This window comes from Mchenga conophoros, linkage group LG17, assembly GCF_057382185.1.
Source record: "Mchenga conophoros isolate Kocher_MC1m ecotype Shallow Benthic linkage group LG17, M_conophoros_male_GT1.1, whole genome shotgun sequence".
In the NCBI taxonomy this organism is placed as follows: Eukaryota; Metazoa; Chordata; class Actinopteri; order Cichliformes; family Cichlidae; genus Mchenga; species Mchenga conophoros.
The window spans coordinates 30,329,005-30,353,402 of NC_140542.1; the positions used below are offsets into that span (position 1 = coordinate 30,329,005).

The window sequence follows — 24,398 nt, forward strand, 5'->3', positions numbered from 1 at the left end:
AAATTTATCTCTAAGTCAAACCATACAATGCTAAGGGACACTGCAAAAAAAAATCCTGGAAAAAGCTACATCTCATGCTCTACAGGCCTCAGTTAGTTATTAAGTGATAAAGTTCATGACAGTACAAGTAGAAAAAGAATGTGTAACTATGCCACTACAGCTTAGGTTTGCAAAATTGCATCTGAACAAACCACAAGACTTCTGGAATAATGTCCTTTGGCCATAATGCACAGCACAACATTTGGAGAAAACCAATCACAGCACAAACACCTCATACCAACCACTCCAACAGTGATTTGAGCTTGTTTTGATAGACCATCAACTCCTTTGAATACCAAAGCATACAAGGGTCAAACGTGAGGCGATCGGTCTGACAGCTAAGGTTTGGCTGAATTGGGTCATGTAACAGGTTAATGATCCGAGGCACAGCAGCAAATCTACAACATAAAGGCTAAAAAAAGAAAAGAATCAAGGTGTTGCAATGGCCCAGTCAAAGTCCTCAATGTTTGACACACTGCTTCTGGATTTTGGCTCAATTTTTGTTAAATAAGTAAGACCTAATTTTAAGAATTGTTAAGGACTAGATAATTTAAAAAAAAAAAATGTCTTGATGTATTTTAGAATTGACAGAGGGTGAACTTCTTTTTTTTTTAACCATAAGTGTATAGAGAATTACACTTGTTCTCGTGTTTTGTTTTTTGTTTTACAAAAGATGCAAAGCTTTTCAGATCGAAGGGAAACCATAAAAGCAACTTTAATGATGGGCAGGTAGAAGAAATGTCGAAGTAACATTAAGGTCTTCGGTGAGGCCGATCATTAGTACAAATGCACTTTCCTCTAAGGATAAATGAAAAGGACTGTGCAGTTCTTAAACTCTACTCCTGCCAAAGAGCACTTTCAGTACCACATGAATTAAACACTAACTGTCCCTGAAGTGTAAATACAATAGACACTCAACATTTGACTTGTGTTTGGGATATTCATTCTTATTCAGCCCCACCACTGACCATAGGGCCTCCACGTCGATGATAAATGAATTCATACATACATTTACATAAATTTCATGGGTCCCGAGTAAATCCATTTATGGATCAAATTGTTCCCCATGTCTCCACATTGCTACTGTTGGACAAAAGAAAATGCAACTCGTGTATGTTTCTCATAGCTACCTTAAGTTTTTCTCGCTATATATAAACTCAGAGCGCTTTTCTTCTTACCCTCAAAACACTGTTGTTATAATATGAGAATCTGCATTTGTTCCTTTATTCAGAATATAATTTCTGCATAAGATAAATTGGATACAGTAACAGGCCTGGATATACCACTGTTGTATCTGTCATGCTATACAGTGTCCATCATGCCAGGGGAATGTATCCCCTAAGGCAGTGATGAAAGACCAAATAAAACCAATGTGTAATCAAACCAAGTGCTGAGGAAATGCAATCGGTTCTATTGACAAATGCAATAGTCTCTGATGCTACTGATACTAAGCAGACCGAGGCGTGAAAACATATCTCAAGCAGCTTCAAATGTTAAAAGCCGCACTGAAAATTTGGCATTTTCACACTGCTTCTAATAGTAAAAAAGTGATTAGGATTGCTTGGGAAGGAGGCATTTTCTTACACAAAAAGAAAAAAAACCAAAACAAAATTAAAGGACGCGATACCTTACCACGTCCAAAGATAATCAGATATGGGAACAAAACAAAGCTCAAAAACTACAAAAACCCTTCAGAAGCCAGTAGTTTCCAGTTTGATTGGGCCCCATATGGCTGTTTTATCTGCCAGACTTACTCAGCCATCTCTTAGGTTAAAATATTGTGCAGCTGCAGTTTTCCTAATCATTTGAAAGCATGCGAGATGGGTATCAGCGCTCGGTCTGTTTGTGTGTGTGGGAATGGCAGAGCAGGCAGGCAGGAAGGGAGGGAGGGAGTTTGGACTACTTACGTTAACCTCAGTGATCGCTATGTCAACAATGCTACCCACAACTATCAAGGCATCAAATGTGTTCCATGCATCAACAAAATAATGCTGTGTAGGGATGGACAGAAAAGGAAAACAACAAAAGAAAAGGACAAAACATAAGACATTTAAAAAAATGGAAAGAACGGAAATTAAAGGAGAGAGGAGAAAAAATAAGATAAAAACCATTACATACATGAGCACTGGAGTTTTTAGTAGGAGTAGAAAGGGAAAGAAACAACAAAATTTAAAAAAGGCTAAAAAAGAAAAGAGGGGGCAGTCTGAAGAAGATAGACAGCACAGGTAGAGCAGCAGCGATCGGTCATGCTTGTCTATGAGAGGAAATGTCAACAGGAACAGGAACAGTAAGGAACAATATGCAACAAAATCACAACTAAAAAAAAATGAGAAAAAGCTGCGTAAGGCTGTTTGTGATTGGTCAGTGAGTTAGTTCAGTTAGTCAGGGGGATCAAACCTGAGTGTCACAGTGTGGCCAAAAAAACAAAAGAAAAGAAACCAAAAAACCCAACAACATTTTAGATACTGTGAAGAGTTAGGAAAGAGGACGCAAGACAGAAACCTTTGTGCTCAAAGCTAAACCCTGCCTCTGTTTCCTTGACTTTTTGTGAAACCCAGGAAGAAGCTTGTTCTCGCTCAGGAACCTCTGTGGCTGTGGGTGGGGGGAGTGGGGGTCCCGTGCGTGGCAGCGACCATCTTGGTTTTAAGAATGAAAGGAAGAGAAGGAGGAGGAAGAAGAGAAGGAGGAGGCTGACAAAGAAGATAGATGAAGAGAAATGACAGCATGACAGAGAGTAACCACAAAGGAAAGGAGAGCAGAAGGTAAGACAGAGTGAGAGGACATGAGACAGAGAGGGAGAGACAAGGAGAGTGAAGTGGGAAGGGGGGGGACGTCGTACTTACGTTGATTTCACTGAGAATGACGTCTATTATGCTGCCAATTACGATGAGGAAATCAAACACATTCCAGGGATCACTAAAGTACCCCTACACAGGATGAGGTGAGCAAGAGGAGGAGGAGGGTAAGAAAGGTAGGTTAGAAGGAAAACAACATCTGCTGCCACTTCGCAGCCCCTATCAAGGTGGTATGAGGTTGTACAGTACATTGAGGAAACAGAAAGAAAATCAGCTACACTTGATGAACCAACACATGAAAGGATAAGAAGTTTCCACTGAGCTATCTGTTCATCGAGTGCAGCTGAATTTCCTGCTCTGCGAAGGATGGTGGGTTAAATGGTTATTTACATCTTCCACATGCATCTCGGGGCTATTCAGCAAAGCTGTGGCAGTGATTACACTGAAAGCCGACTTTGTTTACTTAACTTATTGTGGGCAATTCTTTATCAGCATTGGTACAAAGGCAGTATTTATGCAAAAATACATCTATATATCTTCAGGCCAGAATGGTATTATTCACATTTATTTTTATAGTGTAATTACAAAGAGCTGCGTCTTTGAACACTAATGAACCTTGGAGTTTCGTCTGCATACACTGTCGTCTAATACGTCACTGTGATTATTCTTTTTTTTTAAACACATCTGGACCACTTTGACTTTTATCGTTCTCGGTCATAGTTTTGCATATTTTACAGGAATGGAACTAGCGACTAGCTACAATATTTTCAACAAAAACATTAAGTCGTAAGGTATGCATGACAAATATCACGCAACTGTTTGCACCAATTGCTAAATTGGTGGCTACACACACTGACGGGGAATGGAGATCAATCTTGCTGATCTATTTTAAGCTTCTTCATCTGTCATCAGCAGCTGAGATAACATGAAAAAAAGGGGGGAAAAAACTCCTCCTGCCATAATTCGTCTGCACAGTGCAGATATTAGAAGGTATCCTTGGCAACAGTGGTTTTAATGAAGTTGCTTTCAGTTTTAGGAATAATAATGAGAACTGAGAGTTAAATATTAGTCAAACGGGGGTTTGGCATTAGTACCCAAATACTCATTTATGAATTGATTAAATAGAGAGATTAGACAAAATAAGCATTGTCTAAATAAATAATTAGATTATGTGATTCATTAAAGACTTAAAAATATAAAAGAGTGGGAAAAACTGTAAAAACATGTAAAAGTCTTTGTTAGTGTTACTGTTGCCCATCCATTGATCAACCTATCAAAAAGTATTGAGGTTAAATAGAATGAGGCAAACATTACTGGAGCAAATTCCTTGCGTCTGTGAGACCTGAGAAGCAAAAGCATTAGTGAGCTCCTCTGTCCTGTGCGATGGCTGTTTAAGGCAAAAGTTTATCAAGGCAAGGAAAAGCATACACAACACCATATGTCCTAAGCACTGTTCATTGTGGCTTGGGAATCTGCTGTCATGCTGCACCACAATAAACACAAGAAAGAAAGATGCAAAACAAGTATCAGTTCGTCAGTATTTTATACGTAAAGAGTCACAACTTAACTGGTGATACTTTGATGTTTTTTAAAAAGAGAAACGCTGCCTTCATGATCTGGCAGTTCATCTTCCTCACATACATAACACAGCACAGCACGATGTAAATTCCCAAGTCCTAAAATTCATTGTTCCAAAATCCACTGTTGGCTAAAATACTGCAGAGCATGCATTATGTTACTCAGACAAAATGTTCTAACCGTAGCATTTCAAAAGTCATTACAAGATAACCATCTTGCAACTATTTAAATAAAAAGCACAAACTTTGCAGAGGATTATTGGAAGAAACAACAAAACAAAACAACAGAAGACTTGTAATTTAATTAGTGGTTGGAAAACATTGTGTGCAAAATAGTAGATGGTCTTCATTAATGAGCTCAATTAACTTTTGTAATAACTGGAAAACCTTTGTTCTTTTGATTAGTACAATGCAACAGTAGTCAAAGGAGTAAAGTATAATATGAAACTATGTTATTGCTGTTGATTGCGTTCAAGATTCTCCACTAACCCTGCGGTAATAAGAGGGAGCATGCCCATCTGTTACTGTTTAAATAGCTGAAGCACCAGGAAGTTCTTAGATTGGGCACGGCAACAACAGCAGGATAACAAGGGAACAATGGGATTAAGCACATAAACGCTTTCCTCTAATCAAGGTTTAAATCCATCGTATCGTAAGGAAGGAAATGAAAAAGAATTATGAATTTAGAGCACAACAATCCGTCTTCTGCAACGCTGTGACTCAAAAGCCTTTAAAAAAAACTATTAAACTCTTTTTCTTCCGGGCTGCAATGAGCACTGATAGATAGAGCTGTGAGTTTATCTAATTTCATCTAACATTACATTATAAAATGTCTCTTTGTCTGTGCTTTTTCACATTTCTCTAGTCTGTAGTCCTACACAGGTATCACTGTTATTCTAGCCTGCTGTTTGAGTAGTGAACATACCCTGGGTTTGAAGGCGATCAGTTTAAGGATCATCTCAACAGTGAAAAGTCCCGTGAAGAGCATGTTGAGGATGTTCATGGCATCATTGAAATTTTTGGTCTGTCCATGATGCTGCAGGGAAAAAAAACACAAACTCATTACGCAATGTTAGTTCTATGGGAGTTTTTTTTCTAAATGTACACACACATTACTCACCTGCATGGCCAGACAGATGGTGTTGAGAAGGATGAGTGTGAACATCAAATACTCAAAGTAGGTGGAGTTGACCACATACCACACCTTGTACTGGTAAGGGTTCTTGGGGATGTAGCGACGCAGCGGACGAGCCTTTAGAGCGTACTCCACGCACTGACGCTGTGGCATACACACACAAACACAAAGGTGAGCATTTGCCATTTACATGTGTCTGCTGATGTATTCAGCTGTGTGTCACCCTGTTCCCAGACAGTCATGGAGGAAAAGCTGTAGAAAAGTCTTTTGGCACGCTAAAAAAGCTAGACTACTCTTCTATCCTCTGTCTGCATTTACATGCTTTTTCTGAAACATGGATCATGTCAGAGAACACAGCCGCAGGCCCTTGGCCTCGTTCCTTTTGTAAGGTTTAGTCTCATCTTTTTTGAACTGCTGCAGCTCCTCCTGGCTGGGCTCCTGAAGTGGTTCTGCCCCTAAAACTCATGTTCAGCCTCTTCAGATTCATCCGTGTCAAACCCCCATTGCCTGGCTCTTATTCCTTCTCCCTTGTGGCTCCTAAATGACACAATGACTTTCCCGCTCCTGTCAGAACAGTAGAATCACTCCTCTGTACCTTTAAAAAAATCTCTCTGCTGTACTACGAGATTTAAAGTCAGAAAGTTATCACTATACAAACAAAAACAAAAAAGCTCCAAAAGTACTAATAATTTTATCGAGTAGTAACTTTACACAAAATATACACGAACACTACCTGGTTTTTGTCCAGCTCGCAGTTCTTATATTCTTGCTCCCCTTGTTCCTGGAATGTGACGATGACGAAACCGACGAAAATGTTCATCATGAAGAAGGCAATGATGATGATGTAGATGATAAAGAAGATGGAAATGACCACGCGGTAGTTGTAAATGGGCCCCACATCCTCAGCATGAGAGTCAATGGCTCGGTACAGTAACCTGACAAAGAGACGGAAAATGAAATCTGGAATTTAAAAAACAAATTGCATTTATTCCATTGTTTAGTAAGAAGTTTCACAAAGTTCAAAAGAAAACTATTATATTTGAACACTGTGCATGTATTCAAATTGTTATGTATTTAAACAGTCAGTTTAGTCAGTCTGAAAACCCTCTACATGTCATTATTATCACTTTGACCTTCAGATCAATCGGAATTTTGAAAAAGAGGTCAGGGGTCAAATGTGACATAATATTTTAAATCTTTATACGGTACTATCTCTATGTTGACAATAGAAACCACACTTACCACAGCTATAAGGCTTATTGTCAATTTTGGACCAATAAATTACTGAGTTGACCTTGGATGTGGATTGTAAGAATGACCCCACTCTACACTCTTACAAAGTTTTATCTGAATTCAGACACAATGGCATGCACACACTCACTTAAACCACAAAATTGGCAGAGGTCATAAAAAAAGGGATCGTAATATATATACATAAAAAAACATCTGCACTGTGTTGTTATATAGACACACACCCTGGCCATCCCTCGAAGGTAGACACGGCAAACAGTGCCATCATGCCTTGTAGAACATCATCAAAGTTAAAGTCACTGTTCTCCCACACTCTTGGGGCTTTGTCAGGCTTCCCCACATCCCCGTCTTTATATGTGATGAAAGAACCTCTGTGGACGCAAACAGACATACACACACATAATGTAGTTAGACTGTAAGAAAAAAGATTAAGATGCCGTCTGCAGGGGGGATCTCTTACCTGCACTCTGCCTGAGTCTGCTTAGAGTTGTCGGTACAGTAGAAGAACTTGCCCTGATTGAAACACGAGACAATTTCTTAGTCAAAATTTAAAAAAAGGGTTCAAAAAGTACATTAACTAACTGATCATATTCCCTTTTTTTACCTTAAAGAGTTGCACTCCAATACAGGCGAACATGAACTGGAGTAACGTGGTGACGATGACGATGTTGCCAATAGTCCTGATGGCCACAAATACGCACTGCACTACATGCTGCAAAAAACCCACCAAATATAAGAGTGAGTGATAAGTCTATGCCTTTTTTTAGAGGACAGACAAGTGTTCATTGTGTGTATTTTTTATGCGTGACTATGTCAACCTTTAGTCCTTTGGCTCTGTTGATGGCCCTCAGTGGTCTAAGCACGCGCAGAACTCTCAGGATTTTTACAACATTAATTGCGCTGGACCTGTAGACACACATTTGATTAAACTACTGACCTGCCAATTTGATTGACCACATCTTACCATCTTAAAAAAATATATTTGTAATGTTGGAACAACACACACCATAAACTGCTTTCAGTAGAGTCTTTACTTTTAAACACAAACTGTGGAGGCTGATGCAACGAAAAGCTAATGAAATGACAAAAAATGGACAAAATACAATGGACAACTGAAATAAAAGTTCACAAGAAATTAAGAAAGATGACAAAAAACAGATACAGATACAAAAAGGAATTTAACACAGCCTTGATTTGTTTTTACATAAAATGTAAAACTGAAATTTTGTCACGGCTTAGAGTGGAGAGCACCGAGAGGCAGAAGTCGAAGGCAGGAGAAGTAACTGAAAGTGAGCAGTTTATTTGGCTGCTGAAAAATTGTACAAAATACAAAAAAGACCAAACAGGAACACAAGGAGGATGAAAAAACATGTAACACCATGGGAACACAAGAAGGTAAGAAAACAGACGCCATGACAAACAGAAAGGTCGGAGTATACATACACTGGGAACTGATTACATGATGGCACACAGCTAGGAAGAGGGGAGAGGTGCACCAGTCAGCAACAGGTAAAAACAATGAGGGAAAAAAATAGAAAGTAAAACTGGATACAGAAGACTAACCTTCCAAGTAGAAGAGTAAAATGAAAAAAACGCCGAGATATGACACTAAACAAGGTGACAGAAACAGTGGGAACACAAAACAAAGACACCAACACAGACACGAAAAAGGAACTCAAAGAAACAATGGGGGTACTGTGAGCATGAAAAACAGGAACAAAAACCCAAGAACCCAGAACTCAACATCATGCATTTCATCATCTACACCAAACTACTGTTATTATTATTTTAACTAACGTCCCATAGCTGTGAAAGCATTCTTCCCAAGAAGACCAACGTGTATTATGTTACTAAATAAATAAATCTCTATGCCTAGCTAGTTGCTGTAATGTTGTTAATGTTATTTATTTTATAAACAGAAACTATTTAGCATACTTACTTTTTTAGACAGTTTAAAGCAAATAGACTTTGTTAAATGGTAAATGGTAAATGGCCTGCATTTGTATAGCGCTTTTCTAGTCCCTAAGGACCCCAAAGCGCTTCACACTACATTCAGTCATTCACCCATTCACACACACACATTCACACACTGGCGATGGCAAGCTACATTGTAGCCACAGCTGCCCTGGGGCGCACTGACAGAGGCGTTAATGTTACGAGTAGTTCTAGCATCAGTTATCAAGGGGTCACTTTCAAAAGCAGAAAGCATACAGTCACGTCCATAATTTGTCTGACAAAGACACAACTTTTTTTTTAAAACTTTTTCTAAACTACCATAGTGGATTTAAATCAAGCTATTAAGATGTGAATAAATTTCCCCCTTTCAGCTTTAATTCAAGGTGATTTTACAAAAGTTTGCAATAACATTTCAGTAATTAAAGCCATTTTTTGATACCATTTTCAGAGAATCAAAAGTAATTGGACAATTAAATGACAAAGCACATTTTTAAATATCTTTTTAAAGATCAATCTTAAAGAAATATCATCATACATCATGTTCCTTAGTTGTTTTTGTGGTATTTCAGCCCTTCGCAGTGTTTCTCCTATCTCTCTGATTTTTGAAAAAGTTTATTACCTTAGTTTATTTTGTTTTTAATGAGGGCCTCCTTCAATTGCACTGACATCTCTTTGAGCCTCATATTTAAAAATGCAACATTTTTTGCACTTCAGATATTATGTTTGGGTGTGTCATGAAATAAGAAAGGAACAGGCCATCAATGTTAGTCCACCAATTGTCCAATTGCTTTTGAGCATCTGAAAATAGGAGAGCGTATATGAAAATTGTTGTAATTCCTGAACCGTTCATGCAAAATTTTTGTAAAAACCCTTAAATTAAAGCTGAAAGTCTGCACTTTAATTGCATCTTGATTGTTTGATTTAAAATCCATTGTAATGGTTCACAGAGGCAAAAGTGCCAAAATTATGTCACTGTCTGACAAATTATGGACCTAACTGTAGCTCCTCAAAAACAGATATTAGTAACAGTGTATCCGTTACATAGTAATGCACATGAAACACATATAATATATGGACAAACACACATAATGAAACAACACGGATGGGCCAACATAAAGACACAGGCAGACATTTACAAGCAAACTACTGTGCTGTAAAAGAGTGTCACTACAAGCCAAAGGTCAAATGGTGTGACCTTTTTCAGGTAGAGCTTAAAAGAAAGTGATTTACATACAAAGGAAAAAAAAGAATAAAATTAATACCATGACATTTTGAGTTGTACAGTAACTGTCTGGAAAGAGCTTTAGCATTAGTCCTTCTCTGATCTGAACCGGGCCTCTCTCAGCGTGATTATTTATACTTGAGCTGAGTTGGTCAAAGTCGCTTCCCTTTATTTAAAAAGCCAGTTTTTCAGATAAATGAAGGAAAAATACAAAAACGCTTTCCACTGTGTGACACAAGTACAAGGAAAAGAAGGTGTTTTCAAAATGTCAACATAAATAGATTTCAAGGAGTGACTTTCTTGATGGGTAAAGTTGTGATTTGGAGGGAAACAATACTCTGTGCTAACTTTGAAACAAAGAGTGAGAAACAAAAGAAAAAAATTACCCGCTGTGCAACTTTTTACAGAGAAATGTGGAAGTTAAAGGCACTTAAAGGTAGCTCGTGTGGAGTAGGATGTTATCGATCGCATATCACAGTCAAACCAACTGCTAGGTTATTCGTGGAAACATCAAATTATGTTAAAAGGCAATATTTTAACTGTCGGAGTCTGATGACAGGGATGAAGCACGCCATCCACCTGATGAAAAGGACTCTGACTAGCGATAAGAGAGCAAAAATAGATGAGGTCATCAGGTATTGTTTTGCTATAGTTCTGTCTTCTTAGCTGATGTAAGCCATATTTCATGCTGTCACATTATGAGGCTTACTCGGGGTGACAACACAAACAAGCAATCTGTCATATGTAGTGTATACAGTAGTTTTTTTTACATGCTTTTTTATGAGCGTTTTTTCACAGCTTCTCTACAACTTAGCCTATACTTAAAATGGGTTCTTATTTTGTAGGAGTAAAAATAAAAAAACTACATCACAGAAGTGGTTTAGTTGATCATAACATCATTGCAGTTCTTTTAACTGTGATAAATAAAGAAAAATCCCACTCACTCGCTACCTTTAACAGGCAAAAACCACTAGATTCTAGCATTAGGGCGTCATTTCTATAACCCAGGAGAGTTGCATTTATCTAGAAATATGAGAACTGAATTTGACCTGCCCCCAAAATCCATGACAAAAAGTGAAAAAAAGAAGAACAAACTCATTAACATCAATTGGATATGAAATGCGACGAGAGTATTGGAAGACCCAGGATAATTTACTCAATGTAACACTTTTTCTGGGTAGAAACCAATTATGTTGCTGCTTGCAAAAGATGCATTCTGCAGTGGATCTGGCTCAAAAAGAACCGCATGTGTTCATTCGTTACAAGTTCAGTGTTATCCTACTCGACAAAACCATTCAGTGACAGATTTGGTTTTATTTGTTCTTGCTTTGGGTGAGTCTTCGACTAAACTCTCCAAGACTATAGGAATATCAAATCAAAAAAAGTGACAGCTTTACACGGTTCAGGTGACGGTCTGTTAAAGGGGTTATAACACGGACTAATATGGACTTACGTCGAGAAGTCTAGTCTATTAAGCATCAGAGACAGAAAGTGCAGTATAGAATATTAAACATCACAGCATTTCAATGAGTTATTTGCTGCAAGAAGAAGAGAACATTTTAATAAACATCACAAAGAGACAGCGGATTAGGAGTAATGAAGTGTGAACTTGTTATGAGAAGACAGAGAAGTGTAAAGCACGGAGCAATTTGCTAACGTTTTTTTTTTCCGACTTAGGCACTTGATTTGTGTCTCACGCAGTAGTCACAATTTGTGTGATTATATACGAGACAATAACACAAATGCGTGTTTAATGATATTTGGAAAATGTTAGTAATATCGGTGAACAAAAGCTTACAACGTGACTGGATCAGGTATAACACATGCACCATAAAACATCGTACTGTACTCACTGTATTCCAGAGGAGATGAGGGACACGCTGACCACCACCAAGTCCAGGATGTTAAAATAGTTTCTACAGAAAGAACCTTTGTGGAGGAAGGCGCCATAGGCTGTCATCTGCAGGGGTCAAAGTTCTGATTATTACCTTTTACCACGAGCAGCAATATTTTAAAAGGGTTTAATGCTAGCTTACCAGAAACAACACTATATTACCACATCTACAGTTTGCCTATCTATACATCTAAATCCAGTAAATAATTTTTGGTAAGCACATGAACCAGCTTGTAATGATTAAATATTATTTGACAGCCAAATGTTAATTTTAGCAAAGAAAAAAAAAAGAAACTGAATGAACAGTGAATGAATGCTTTAGTGTGCATCACAAACATTAAATACTACCTTAAGAATGATCTCGATGGTGAAGAGTCCAGTAAACACATGATCTGCATAGCCCAGGATCTGAAAATAAATACAACACTGTATTTTAACTGGACTTGGACTACCCCTGCCCGACACGCAAAGGCTTTCTGAATGAACAGAGATCAAAGTTGTTACACTGTTTCATTTGCCATGACAAAGTTCTTAATGAACCAAGATTGTTTAACATTTCACAAAGCAAAGCTGAATGAATTCAGAAATGCTCATGACTCTCTTAAGGCCACAGTATACACGCTGTAATGGTCGCTTCGCTGACCACTGCAAGTGATTTTAACAGAAACCCGTATTTACACCTGCCGTTACAGTGCAGGAAGGTGCTGCGGTATTCTTCTGAAGGATAGGTGTCGCCACTCAGACAGTATCACCACACAAGCACTAATGTAGGAGGAGAAGAAATCAAAACCGGATGTTTTCAAACTGTATATCTGTATGTGTCTGAGCTCCTGTGCTGGAATATTATTAAAATGCCTCTAAAAAAACGACACGGCCGCTCAACTCAGCTGCGGTGGCTGTGGCGCAATCCGATTTACAAAAATCCAGAGATGTACGACTAGCCGATGCGCCACTCACGACCCAAACACAGCATTAGAAGGCACTTTTTTTAGGTTCATAGTCTGTACATAAACGATGGCAGTAGCTACTGGGCCTGAAAAGATGGCGAACTCTTGTGCTCATCCATTGTATAGAAGTAAATTTTTATACAGAAGATAAAAAAAAACAAGATAGAAACAGTCAAAATGCTCATCTAGAGGCTTCAGAACATCAGTCTACAAACCAGTTGGTGATGTCCACTGCCTATATACAATCTATTTGTGCCCCATTAGCAGAAGCACTCTTGAAGCCCTAAACTTGGTAAAATGTGTGGTAAAACTTGGCAATGAATGTGTGCTTCTTTTTGGGATAAAGCAGGACTTACGGTCAGCTGCAGCATAACATAAATGACTCCACAACTTACTGAAATAATGATAATGTTCAGGTCCAAATGAACTAAAATAGAAATGCTGGAAAAGCTGAAAAACAGGTTTTTTGATTTCATTACTGTTTCAGACTAAGGTTAATTGGTTTAGACTAATAGAATATATAATAGGATCCTACACCAAAGCAAGGGAAAATATAATAAAACAGATCTTTATTGGCCTCTGAGGAATACGTCTCACTGACTGAGACAGGAAACTGTGCACAAAAACAGATACAGCAGCACACATGGTGTTTACATTAGACTACAGCTCCATTACAGTCATAAACACCACATTAATTTACGAACAACGGGCTGATGTCACACAGCGAGTACAATTGCAGATATATCCTTCGTATACTGCAAAGTAACTGAAAATGTTGCGGTTTCACAGCTCGCCTTGAGGCTAAACACGAAGTCTCCGCTGCTGCATACGAATTAAAAGACACAACTTCTTACACATTGTCAAAACAGACTGTGCAAACACTAAAACAGTAAATACATTCATTTCTTGATTAAATGTTGACATTTAGCAAAACAAACACAAAAAACACCCTCATAAATATATTTTCACACTGTATGTGTACAAAATGATACAATAACTACTCATTTTTCTTTTTGGCTAATAAAACAGTTTAAAAGAGCGCAAAGCTTAAGAGGCGTTTCATATCTTCTTAACATGAAGTTAGTAACAGTTACAGTGCTCGAGACGAAATCTCATTAAGTGTAACGGGCCACTCACAATAAACTTTGGTTCCTCTATAGCTATAATCCATTTAGGTCAGAATGAGTGTGCGTGTGGGCATCTAATTATGGCTACTGTGCCTTACTGTACATCCGGCATTGTATGTCTTTATATACTTTATTTATATTGTTATATATGGGGTTTTTTTTATGCTTACAGGTGGCTGTGGCTCAGGCAGTAGAGCTGGTCGTCCAGTAATCATAAGGTTGTTAGATATACTGCCGAAATACTGCTGTGGATACTGAACCCTGATTTGCCCCAGATTCATTAATTGAAGTGTGAGAGTGTGTGTGAATGTTAGATAAAAGTGCTTAAGTATAAAAGCAGTCTATGAATGCGCTCGAATCGAGTAGACGGGCGTTATATCACTTATATGCTACCTTATTTCTGAAGGAGTCATTTTTGACAGGGTCTTCTGCCGCTAGACTGATGCTGCTGAGCAGGATGAAGAAGAGGATGAGGTTGGTGAAGATGTTGTGGTTGACGACCTTATGGCAGAGAACCCTGAACCTAAAAAAACAAAGTTCAAGCGAGAAAGAAAGCAAAATGTTTTCATCTAGTCTCTTTAAAGGAAAAGGATGCCAAAACGAATGCAGCAGAAGCTGACTGAAATATTGGGCGGAGAAAATGAAGTTGGAGAGGAAGATTACTTGTTGGTGTGGCTGAAGATAAAGAAAGCTCGGGCCTCAGGCATGGGGACAGCCTTCTCCTTCAGCTGAATGTCAGAGAGGGGCCGTGGCCTCGGGCCCACAGGCATCTCTGGCTCATCATCGTCTTCATCTCCTGATTAGGAGGAACGGGAAAGAGGAGAGTAAGATAAAGAAGGAATATAATGTTATAATAACAAAGTTTTTTATAATAACAAAGACAAAATTCTCAATGAAACCACCTCTTACCTTATACCTATAGGAACACATAATATTTATGGCTGTGGTGTGTGTTACCTATATAATCATTGGCGGGATATGGATTCTTCTCTTCGCTCTCATCCCCACAGCAGTCATCCATGTTAATCTGACAAGGAGAAGTATGAGATTTCATTCATTTTTTCTCACTCCTTTGAACACACACACATATTCTCACTGAGTCTTTGTGTGTCTCCATGTACCTTTGTAGCAGTGTTGGTCTCCCCATCAGAAGTAATGGACTTCAGCTCTATTTTCTCCTTCTTCTCTTCCTCCAGAGGCGGCTTCTCATTTTCATGACGCTTCTCTGGACTGCCAAGCCTGGAGAAGGAGAGAGAACAAGAAGATCCTCAACTCTAGCATCTTCCCTTCTCCATACATAAATTAACATCAGAGGGACAACATAAAGACGTGTAATTATAGGGGGTATTTTCTCAGCTGTGAGGAAAATTACAATTTTCTGTTGCACCTTTTCCATAGATTAATACAGATTGCAACTAAGCAGAATACATTTTTATGATTTGTGCTAAAGAACACTTTCTTTCTCAGCTGCACTTTAAACTCAACTTTGATCTTTGCTGGGAATTAATCTTTGCAATGACACTGAAAAAAATAATAAACTGTTGTAGAGAAAAGCCAAATAATATATTTGTATTCTATGTATGAAAAAGCAATTTTAGTGGTTTAATTCAAGCTTCTAGTGTCAGCATCCTTATTCACCTTGAGAAATAATAGGCTATCCAAGATGCTGCAAGCTAATGTTTTCCCTGGGTGCTGTTTGGATTGGCCGGGTCTCAACATCTCCCTCTATCCCTTTACAATTTTTTGTCTGACTGCCTCCATTCAGTTTTCTGCTTTACCTGGCCAGTTTTTTCCTCTCCTTCTCCTCCTCTTCCTCTTTCTGGGCTGATGTCAGGCTCTCGGCGTCTGCCAGATTGTCTACAGCAATGGCCAAGAAGACATTCAGCAGGATATCTGTTCAGAGGGGTGATGTTAAGGATGTTGCTGACCCATCAGATCACAAACAAAGCTGGCTATAAACAGGTGGCAACCCCTGGGGCTAAAAAAGGAAGCCAAAACCTACAGTTACTGTAATGACCACTTGAAGCTTGGGTTAAAAAGTGAGTTTTGTTTTGTTTTTTGTTTTGTTTTTTGCTTTGTTTTATTCTTTGCTTTGAGCCCTGTGTACAGGAGCTGCATGCTAAAACATCTTTTGTTAAAAGGGTTGGCGTAATAAGCATATGCTTCAGCCAGTACCTTTTGATTAGCCTTGTCTTGTGCTTTCTTGCTTTGTGGTAATCTTTTTTCTTTATTCACTTTATTTGAATGCTAATCAATAAATCAAAAAAAAATATCAGTTAATGTTCATAGACTGTTATGTTGAAGTGATCAGATAAACAGCATTCAAAACCAATGAATGCAGACTCCAAAGCCAAATGACTAATCCTGCACTGGCTTTGGATTCAGCAGGCTAAGCTGATGAATAGTAACAATTTAATCTGAAAAACACATTTTTAACTACTCTGTACTTTTAAGTACAGACGCTCAGTGGCCCACACTAAAATCTTTTAGCTTTAGGGAAAGCATCTGCATGCAAAATGTGTTCTTTTCCCCTGCAACTGCATCTTAACAAGGGGTTAGATATCCGATGTGACTCAGTGATTCAAATCACAATCAGCAACACCAGTATCCATTTGATGACAGGATTAAAGATTGTCAGAAAACAAATTTGACTGTCAGTTACTGGATCTGATTCACCATGTTTTTATTTTGAAATTCTACATGTATAAGCATCACGCCCGCATGTCCTGGGTTACTGGTGTAGCTATTCCATGTATTTGTATTTACATAGCACCAACATCTAAAAGGACCTGACATTATAATAGAAAGACTCTGCAACAATCTAGAACAACCAAAAGATTCCCTATGAGCAAGTGCTTTGTGACAATGGGGACCTCCTGTTGTGGTAGGATACAGTTTCCGCAGATGAAGAGGATGATGAAGTAGATGCAAACTAGCATGCCAGGAAAAGCTGGACCACCGTACGCCATGATACCATCATACATCACAGAGTTCCAGTCCTCTCCGGTCAGGATCTGTAGAGACAGAAGACAGTAAACAAAATCTTATAAAAATTTATTTTCATTTAAAAGAAGCCTCAGCCTCGTGATAGTGACAGATTACATTTAATTAAGCAACATTATAAAATTTACACTTTTTGTATCATTCAAGGACAAAGGTAAGGTGACAATGGAGGCCGGAAACACTTCACGAGAAAAAGTGGAGCATGATTACCTGAAACACAGTGAGCAGAGACTGGGGGAAGTTGTCAAACGTGCTTCGTCTGGTCTCGTCAAAGTTGAATTTTCCCCCAAACAGCTGCATGCCCAGCAGGGAGAAGATGATGATGAAGAGGAACAGCAGGAGCAGCAGGGAAGCGATGGAGCGGACAGAGTTCAGCAGGGATGCCACCAGGTTGGACAAAGAGTTCCAATATCTAAAGGAAGAGAAATTTAGTTGAAATGGTAGTCTTGTTATAACATATTTGGTAGGTTGACTGTTTTGATTTCTTTATAGTTTAGAAGTGACTAGAAGGGAGTCTGATAGTATCTGTTTCAGTTTAACAGTGCTGCCGGAGTTTCCTGCTAAGAAGTTTATGTTTTGCCATCCTGGATTCATGATTTAGTGTTTCAGTTGTAGGATTGAACTTTTCAGTGTTTCCTTTATTGTTTTTTTCCCTCTGTTCTGTGTTTCTGTTTTATGTGTTTGCCCTCCAGAGTTCCTTTGTCTCTGTCTTCATGTTAATGTGACCGTCGTATCTCTGTGAGTGTTTTGGTTACTCCCTGTTTTCAAGTGGGTGTTTTTGTGCGTCCTGTGTATGTTTTTCTTCCAATCTGCCTTTCTGCCATTGTCTTTACCTGTGTGTGGGTGTTTTACCCTCCTGTTATTCATTTCCTAATTAGCCCTTTGTGTATAAATAGTCCAGTCTTTGTCACAGTGTGTTCTCTGTGTGTAGCCTTTGCATGTTTTGTTGTGCTGATTTTTTGTTCTTAGACCTTGTTAATTTTTACTCCTGTTTACATATATTGAAAGCTACTATTGAAAACTTTGCTTTGTTATTAAGGTTTCTTTCTGAAATCCTGTATTTGGATCTTCACCCCTATGCTTCCCAAACCTTGACAAGTCTAAAAAGCCAATATACAATCACTGGACTGTATTTGGTACACCTGTTAAACTGATTAATGCAGTGACTTAAGTGACTTTGAATGTGGCATAGTTGTTGGTGTCAGCCTGGTCTGATGAGCTTTGATTTATGGTGCGACATTCAGATGGTCGAGTCAGCATTTGGCATAAACAACATGAAAGCATAGATCCATCCTTCCTTGAATCCAGTCCAATACCTGGCTGTTGTTGCTGTCCATCTCTTTATGACCACAGTGTCTTCTGACGACTGCTTCTAGTAGGATAAGGCGCCACGTCACAAAGCTCAAATCATTTCCCACTGCTTTCCTAATCTTGACAATACGTTAACTGGACTCTATTAGCCTCAAAAGTCACTAAAGCTCAATCCAATAGCGCTCGTTTGGGATGTGGTGGACGGGATGTGTAGCTGACAAATGCTATCGTGTCAACATGGACCAAAATCTCTGAGGAACGTTTCCAGCACAGCGCTGAATCTATGCTTTGAAGAATTACAGCAGTTCTCAAGGGAAAACTGCATCCAACCCGTTATAACGAGGTGTACCTAATGAAGCGGTCAATGAGTGTATGTAAACTAGTCACAATAGGAAATTCTCACTAAATGATTACTGTGGCAAAATAAAATCCAAGTTTGTTTGTTGTTTTTGGTAATTGCATCACAGACCTATTGTAACCTGTTAGTTCTTCATCCTCTGTTTCCGCTTTGCTGAATGCAAAATTAAGGCTCCACTGGTATAGAAACACTGTAAAACGGGGCAGTGTTAACTCAGTAGGTAGAGTGGTGGCCCCATGATTGGAAGGTTGGGGGTTCGAATCCACTGAACGGCTACCCTGAGGTACCCCTGAGCAAGGTACCGTACCTACACACTGCTCCCTGGGTGCCCATGGCTGCCCACTACTTCACTGAGTGAATGGGTTAAATGCAGAGAGGAATTTGCCCACGGGGATCAATAAAGTATATATTATTATTATTAAAAAGATGTTACTTTATGTTCAGTATAGCATTAGGTATCTGGGTGAGTATCTTGCCTGTTGGAGGACTGAAGGAATAACTTCTGCTTATCAAATGCATATGCTTTAAGGTCTACACTAACCTGGTTATTTTGAAGATTCGGAGTAAGCGTACACAACGTAACACAGAGATGCCAAGAGGAGACATGATTTTTGTTTCCACCAGAATGGTTTCAAGGATCCCTCCACATACTACGAAGCTGTCGAACCGATTGAAGAGTGAAACAAAGTAGGCCTGTGAGGAGCAAAACGCAGACGTTAAAGGTAGAAAAAAGGGTAGAATGTGGTCAATGTTAACACAAAACAGTGATACAGTGTCCTACCTGCAGGCCCAGACTGTACATCTTCAACAGCATCTCACCAGTAAAGAGTGCTAGCAAAACCTTATTGGCTATGTCTGGGGAGGGAAATAAAGGGGGAGTAAAATTAGTGTGGGATGAAAATATAATGCCAAAGAAAGTAATTGCACAGAGGTCAATAATTAAGCCCAGATCAGACATATTACTGTTTTGTGTGCATGTGTGTGGGTTGAGCAATGTACCTTGTACATCAGTTAGCCACTGAGGCTGCTGGTGATGTTCAGAGGCAATGGTCAGAGTGTTGAGGAAAACCAGGAAAATGACCAGCCAATAGAAAACTTGTGATTTGACTGCTGCCCGGCATTTCCTTCGACACAGCCTGTTCCACCTCCGAGAGTAGCGGCTGAGAAGGAAGAAGCAGAGATAATAAGTTGGGAAAAGGTGGGAGAGAAAAGAGAGGTAGGAGGATGGGACAGAGAATGGTGGGAAAAGGGAAAGATGAAGGAAGAGAAAAGGACCCACGAGCAATAGGATAAACCAAGAAAAATAATCAAAAGAAACAAACGAATGGTGAAAAACAAATAGAGGAAGTGGAAGAAGGACAAGAAAGAGTCAATTAGGTTTTCTACAAAACAGTGATGACATCATGCCTCGGTCTGTGGTCGAGGGTTAGTCATCCTCAAAGGCGTTTCACAGAAAGGAGAAACCAGTACAAAGAGCTGTGCTGGAGCATGAGATATGCACTGTTTGAGAAAAAAAAAGAACATTTGCGCTCTAAAAATGATCGAAGGGGCAAATTTAAAGTGAAATATGTTGTATTGTGTCTCACAACACAAAGGAAAACAATGCTTTAAAAAGAGAAGTAGCTCATTTTAGGATGCCAACCCCCTTTTTTAGTGATTTTAATATCTTCCTCTATGCTGTGGTCAGGTCTTTTGCACCTTGAATGCTCTCTCATGTTGGAAATTAAAGTCATTGTTTCTGATAATTGCTAGCGTTAAACTTCGCAGTCACATCTGTGTGGAAAAACTCCACTCAAAGGGTGTTTCGACGCTCATATACTGATAAGGTGTCGAGTGTAATTTCATAATTGTCCTATTCTGGTCAAGTGACATCAAAAACACTAACGAAGAGCAGCTTGTGGTCTTGTTGGCCTACAGGTGGAAAAGTAGTGACGCATGAATTTCACTTAAGATTTTCACATAATTTCAATAGCCTAGACACTGATTATATATTTATGGAATGAATTGCTTTAAAAAAGAACGAGCAATTAATTGTTTTTTCTCCAAATAAACACTGTAAGTCACTTTGTCATGATTTTGTACACATGTGGGTGTCTTTGCATTATGCGTACTTGACCCATTTGTCAACCGCAGCAAACATGCAAGAGGATTTTTCATCCAATTGTGACTCCTCTAATTAAAACAGATCAACACAGCCCACCAGAGAATCTTCTCCCTCTGCCTATATATGTTGCATCAGTCTTCTGTTTAAATGTGCGTGAGTGCTTTTTATAGTCACTTATGGCACACACTGGCTTCTGCCATGATGCTCACACTGAATTTTACATGAGACACACTCACAACACAAGCAGGCATGCATCGTTACGCTACAGTTTTTTATCGTGTCCGTGACTCCAATTCAAGAAACATTAGTGTTTTTCAAATACTTTGTGTACAGAGGGATAGTTAGTTCGTTGTCTCATCCCCGCTATGGAGATATCAGTGGAAGAATTTGGACCATTTTATGGAATGGTTGGAAATTTTTGAGAATTCCTTGATAATGCTCATTGTTTCAAGTAGTGATGAATATGGATTTTGCATGAAAAGTCAAATGTCGTCTGCATAAAGATTAATCTTGAGGTTATTATTAGATGTTGGGATTCAGATGATATTTTTATTTTGACAGATACTGTAGGCGCTATGAGTGGCTCAATTAAAAAAGAAAAAAGAAGACTGATGGTGATGGGCATCTTTGCCTAGTACCCCTGTTTCGTGTGTCATTTTGTGAGATTATTCCATTCGTAGTGCCAGTGGCTAATGATGTGGTATACAGAAGTTATAGAATGATTTAATAAATCCAAAGTTTACCTTATCAAAAGCTTTTTCTCCATCACTGTAACAACAACTTATTGTTCTCGCAATTAAATTAAATAGTCTAAGTGTATTATTTGAGGAGTAAAGTGGTCCCTCGCTATAACGCAGTTCACCTTTCGCGACATCGCTGATTCACGGATTTTTTGTGTGTGCAATTTTTCATGGTTTTTGGGGTTATTTTTTTTGGTTTGTTTGTTTTTTGTTTTTTTGACAGCGCATTGTGTTCTGCGTCCTGATGGGCTGTAGACCACTGTCAATCAATCTTGTGTGGGTCTTCTGTACAGTACAGAATGCGTTCAGCTTGTCAAATTGTTTGTACGTTTTCTCCCCAACAAACACAACAATGTCAACGAAATGCTTTGCACCGTCAAAGGCAACCGCGGGTGCCTTTGGTTTCATTCTGTAATACTGGACATATTTTTTCTACAAAGGTTTGAACTTTGAGGGTCTATAAATAAGAGTGAAAAGTGTGAAAAAGTTCATGCCTGTCTGAGAACAGTGTGTAAAGTGTGTAGTGAGGGGTTTTACAGCCTCAAAACATCTCTATATATAATTGTAATTATATAATTGTAAAAAATAAAGTTGGCTACTTCGTGGATTTCACCTATCGCGGGTTATTTTTGGAACATAACTCCCGCGATAAACAAGGGACCACTGTATTGACCTTTAATGAAGCCAGTGTGGTCTTAATGTATTATGTATGCATTTAATCTAGATACTGAGACGTGAGAGGGACAATAAAAGGACATATTAGGTTTCCATAGAAGTCAAAGAGTAAACAAATAGTAAACAGTCAGTATGCAGATTTTGTGGAAGCTGTGATGTGTGTTTTGTTTCTGTAATGAGACATAAAAAAATCATTTGAGCATGTTCCATAAATATTCTCCACAAATGCTTATAAGTGGCGAATCTAACATATTTACTGGCAACTTTTTTGCTTTAAATGTGGTGGTAGGACAGAACGAGGCTGTTTACAATATTTATTTTAAACTTTATTTGACATACCCCATTTAAGCAACAGTTCACATCACTACCAAGCAAGAAATAATCTATTTTTCTGATTAAACATTACCACCAAAACTTTTGTCTGTTTATCTTCCATTTTCATTCATCTCATTCACTCTATATTTTTCCCCTGTCTGCTACTCTGCAGTCTGATAACTACAATGCTAAGCTTAAATAATTGTTACCATAAATTTATTTTACTGCACAAACATAACCATGGCAACGATCTTCTCATCAAACTCTGCAAGAGAAGAACCGACATATTCGCAACAGTTTCTCCAAAGAGCAAGGCTATGTTTGCCTGTGTTCCTTTTGCACATCTGCGCACACACACACACACACACACACACACACACACACACACACACACACACACACACACACACACACACACACAAAAACACCAACGACCAATTAAATAGCACAGCATTAGAGACATTAGAGCAGGTGAATTAAGAGACTATGGTAAACAACATGTACTAACCTGAACTTGGATTTGGAGATCCTAATTCTGGAACACAGAAAACAGAATGGATTATACATACACACATAACACACATATAGACAGGTGCACATGAAAGGGGTGATTTGAGAGGGATAAAGGGGAATAGCTTCCCTTATTATCACAAATGTCTTGGCATATGTTTCTTGATCAACCTCAAACATTCCCCGATACGCAAGCACAAAAACTGCTGATTCTCTCCACAGGATGATCAAAGAACATATCTGCTTTTAACAAAAAAAAAAAACGGCCTGTCCATTTTTATGCACCCACTGGGAACAGATTTTGGGTACAATATAACAAAATGCACTTTGCCGTTATATTTCCTGCTTTTCTCTTGAACAAATCACCCCCAAACACACATACAGTGGCATCCAGTCAAAAGAAAGCAAACTGCGAGTTTGAATTTCCTTCAATCAATCCTGGTGTGAAAAAGAAACGTCATTTATTATTGTAACAAAATGTCTGTTGATTGTTCACCACTGTAACGGGAAAAAGTACAACATGGATAACTGAGGACAAGAGATTATGGAAGACATTTTGAGAGAAGAGTCCCCATGGTGGAAAATTTTAATCTAAAAAATAAAACTAAAAAAAAAAAAAAGAATCACTAAATTTATGACTTTAAATATTTAATTTGATCACAAATCTGTGGGGATGCTGAATGACCACGATTAGTTTAACTATATCCACATTTTTTAAAAAGATCTGAAAATTTTATGGTCCCCATGAAACTTCTCTTGGATTGTTTTCACTGACTACTCTGATGTTGGTAAAAGCAGATAAATAAACCGACGAGCTCACTGACCGAAGCAATGAAATGTTTTCACTGACTGACTGAACAAAAGACTAAACTGACTGACTGACTGGATATGGGAGCTGACAGGACACACATCTCTTGTCTTCATGTGTCCGTCTTGATTACGAGACCAGTGGGTGCTAAAGTAGCTTGTACTGTGAGGAACAGCTCCATGCCGATGTGAAGAAGAACTGACATACTCTGAAGTCTTTCCTCCGGAATACTGGGAGGAATGCTCCATGTCAAATTTGTTGAAATCTCACAGAGAAAGAATAAGGGGCTATATTTCTAGTCCTGACACGGGTACACTACATATCATTCTCTGGATATGTAAATTTAAATTAAACGTTATGAATGGTAACACCAAGGGCATTACTGATCGCCAAGAAAACAACATAATAAAGCAAATATTATGTCATTTATTTCCTAAATATTCTGACCCGTCTAATCCTCAGCATGTCAGCTAATGCGGTTTGGCTAAAACTGCTGGAGTAGCAGAACTCCTGAGTCTATAAATATAGTTTAAAATATATAAACATAGTCCAAGATTAAAAAAAGAAACCAAATCAGCAAATGAAAGTTCAAGCAAGATATAAATGACTTTAGCTACGGCCACTTACACTA

The 24,398-nt window shown here is 38.6% G+C and overlaps 1 protein-coding gene across 2 annotated transcripts in view; it reads right to left on the minus strand.

Annotated features, from left to right (window-relative positions):
• The window catches only part of cacna1c (calcium channel, voltage-dependent, L type, alpha 1C subunit), a 226,021-nt gene that overhangs the window by 31,311 nt on the left and 170,312 nt on the right, over positions 1 to 24,398 (minus strand). For both annotated transcript variants that reach the window (XM_085251617.1, XM_085251618.1), the window contains exons 12-33: positions 22,958 to 22,984; positions 19,615 to 19,775; positions 19,397 to 19,470; positions 19,157 to 19,308; positions 17,157 to 17,358; positions 16,837 to 16,957; positions 15,722 to 15,836; positions 15,065 to 15,182; positions 14,901 to 14,970; positions 14,607 to 14,739; positions 14,337 to 14,466; positions 12,218 to 12,277; positions 11,829 to 11,935; positions 11,429 to 11,443; positions 7,616 to 7,703; positions 7,402 to 7,509; positions 7,258 to 7,310; positions 7,022 to 7,168; positions 6,280 to 6,481; positions 5,532 to 5,690; positions 5,337 to 5,447; positions 2,883 to 2,966 (exon numbers count right to left, since the gene is read on the minus strand). In XM_085251617.1, coding sequence (XP_085107743.1) covers positions 2,883 to 2,966; positions 5,337 to 5,447; positions 5,532 to 5,690; positions 6,280 to 6,481; positions 7,022 to 7,168; positions 7,258 to 7,310; positions 7,402 to 7,509; positions 7,616 to 7,703; positions 11,429 to 11,443; positions 11,829 to 11,935; positions 12,218 to 12,277; positions 14,337 to 14,466; positions 14,607 to 14,739; positions 14,901 to 14,970; positions 15,065 to 15,182; positions 15,722 to 15,836; positions 16,837 to 16,957; positions 17,157 to 17,358; positions 19,157 to 19,308; positions 19,397 to 19,470; positions 19,615 to 19,775; positions 22,958 to 22,984 — 2,437 coding nt within the window. The remainder of the gene's footprint in view (positions 1 to 2,882; positions 2,967 to 5,336; positions 5,448 to 5,531; positions 5,691 to 6,279; positions 6,482 to 7,021; positions 7,169 to 7,257; positions 7,311 to 7,401; positions 7,510 to 7,615; positions 7,704 to 11,428; positions 11,444 to 11,828; positions 11,936 to 12,217; positions 12,278 to 14,336; positions 14,467 to 14,606; positions 14,740 to 14,900; positions 14,971 to 15,064; positions 15,183 to 15,721; positions 15,837 to 16,836; positions 16,958 to 17,156; positions 17,359 to 19,156; positions 19,309 to 19,396; positions 19,471 to 19,614; positions 19,776 to 22,957; positions 22,985 to 24,398) is intronic.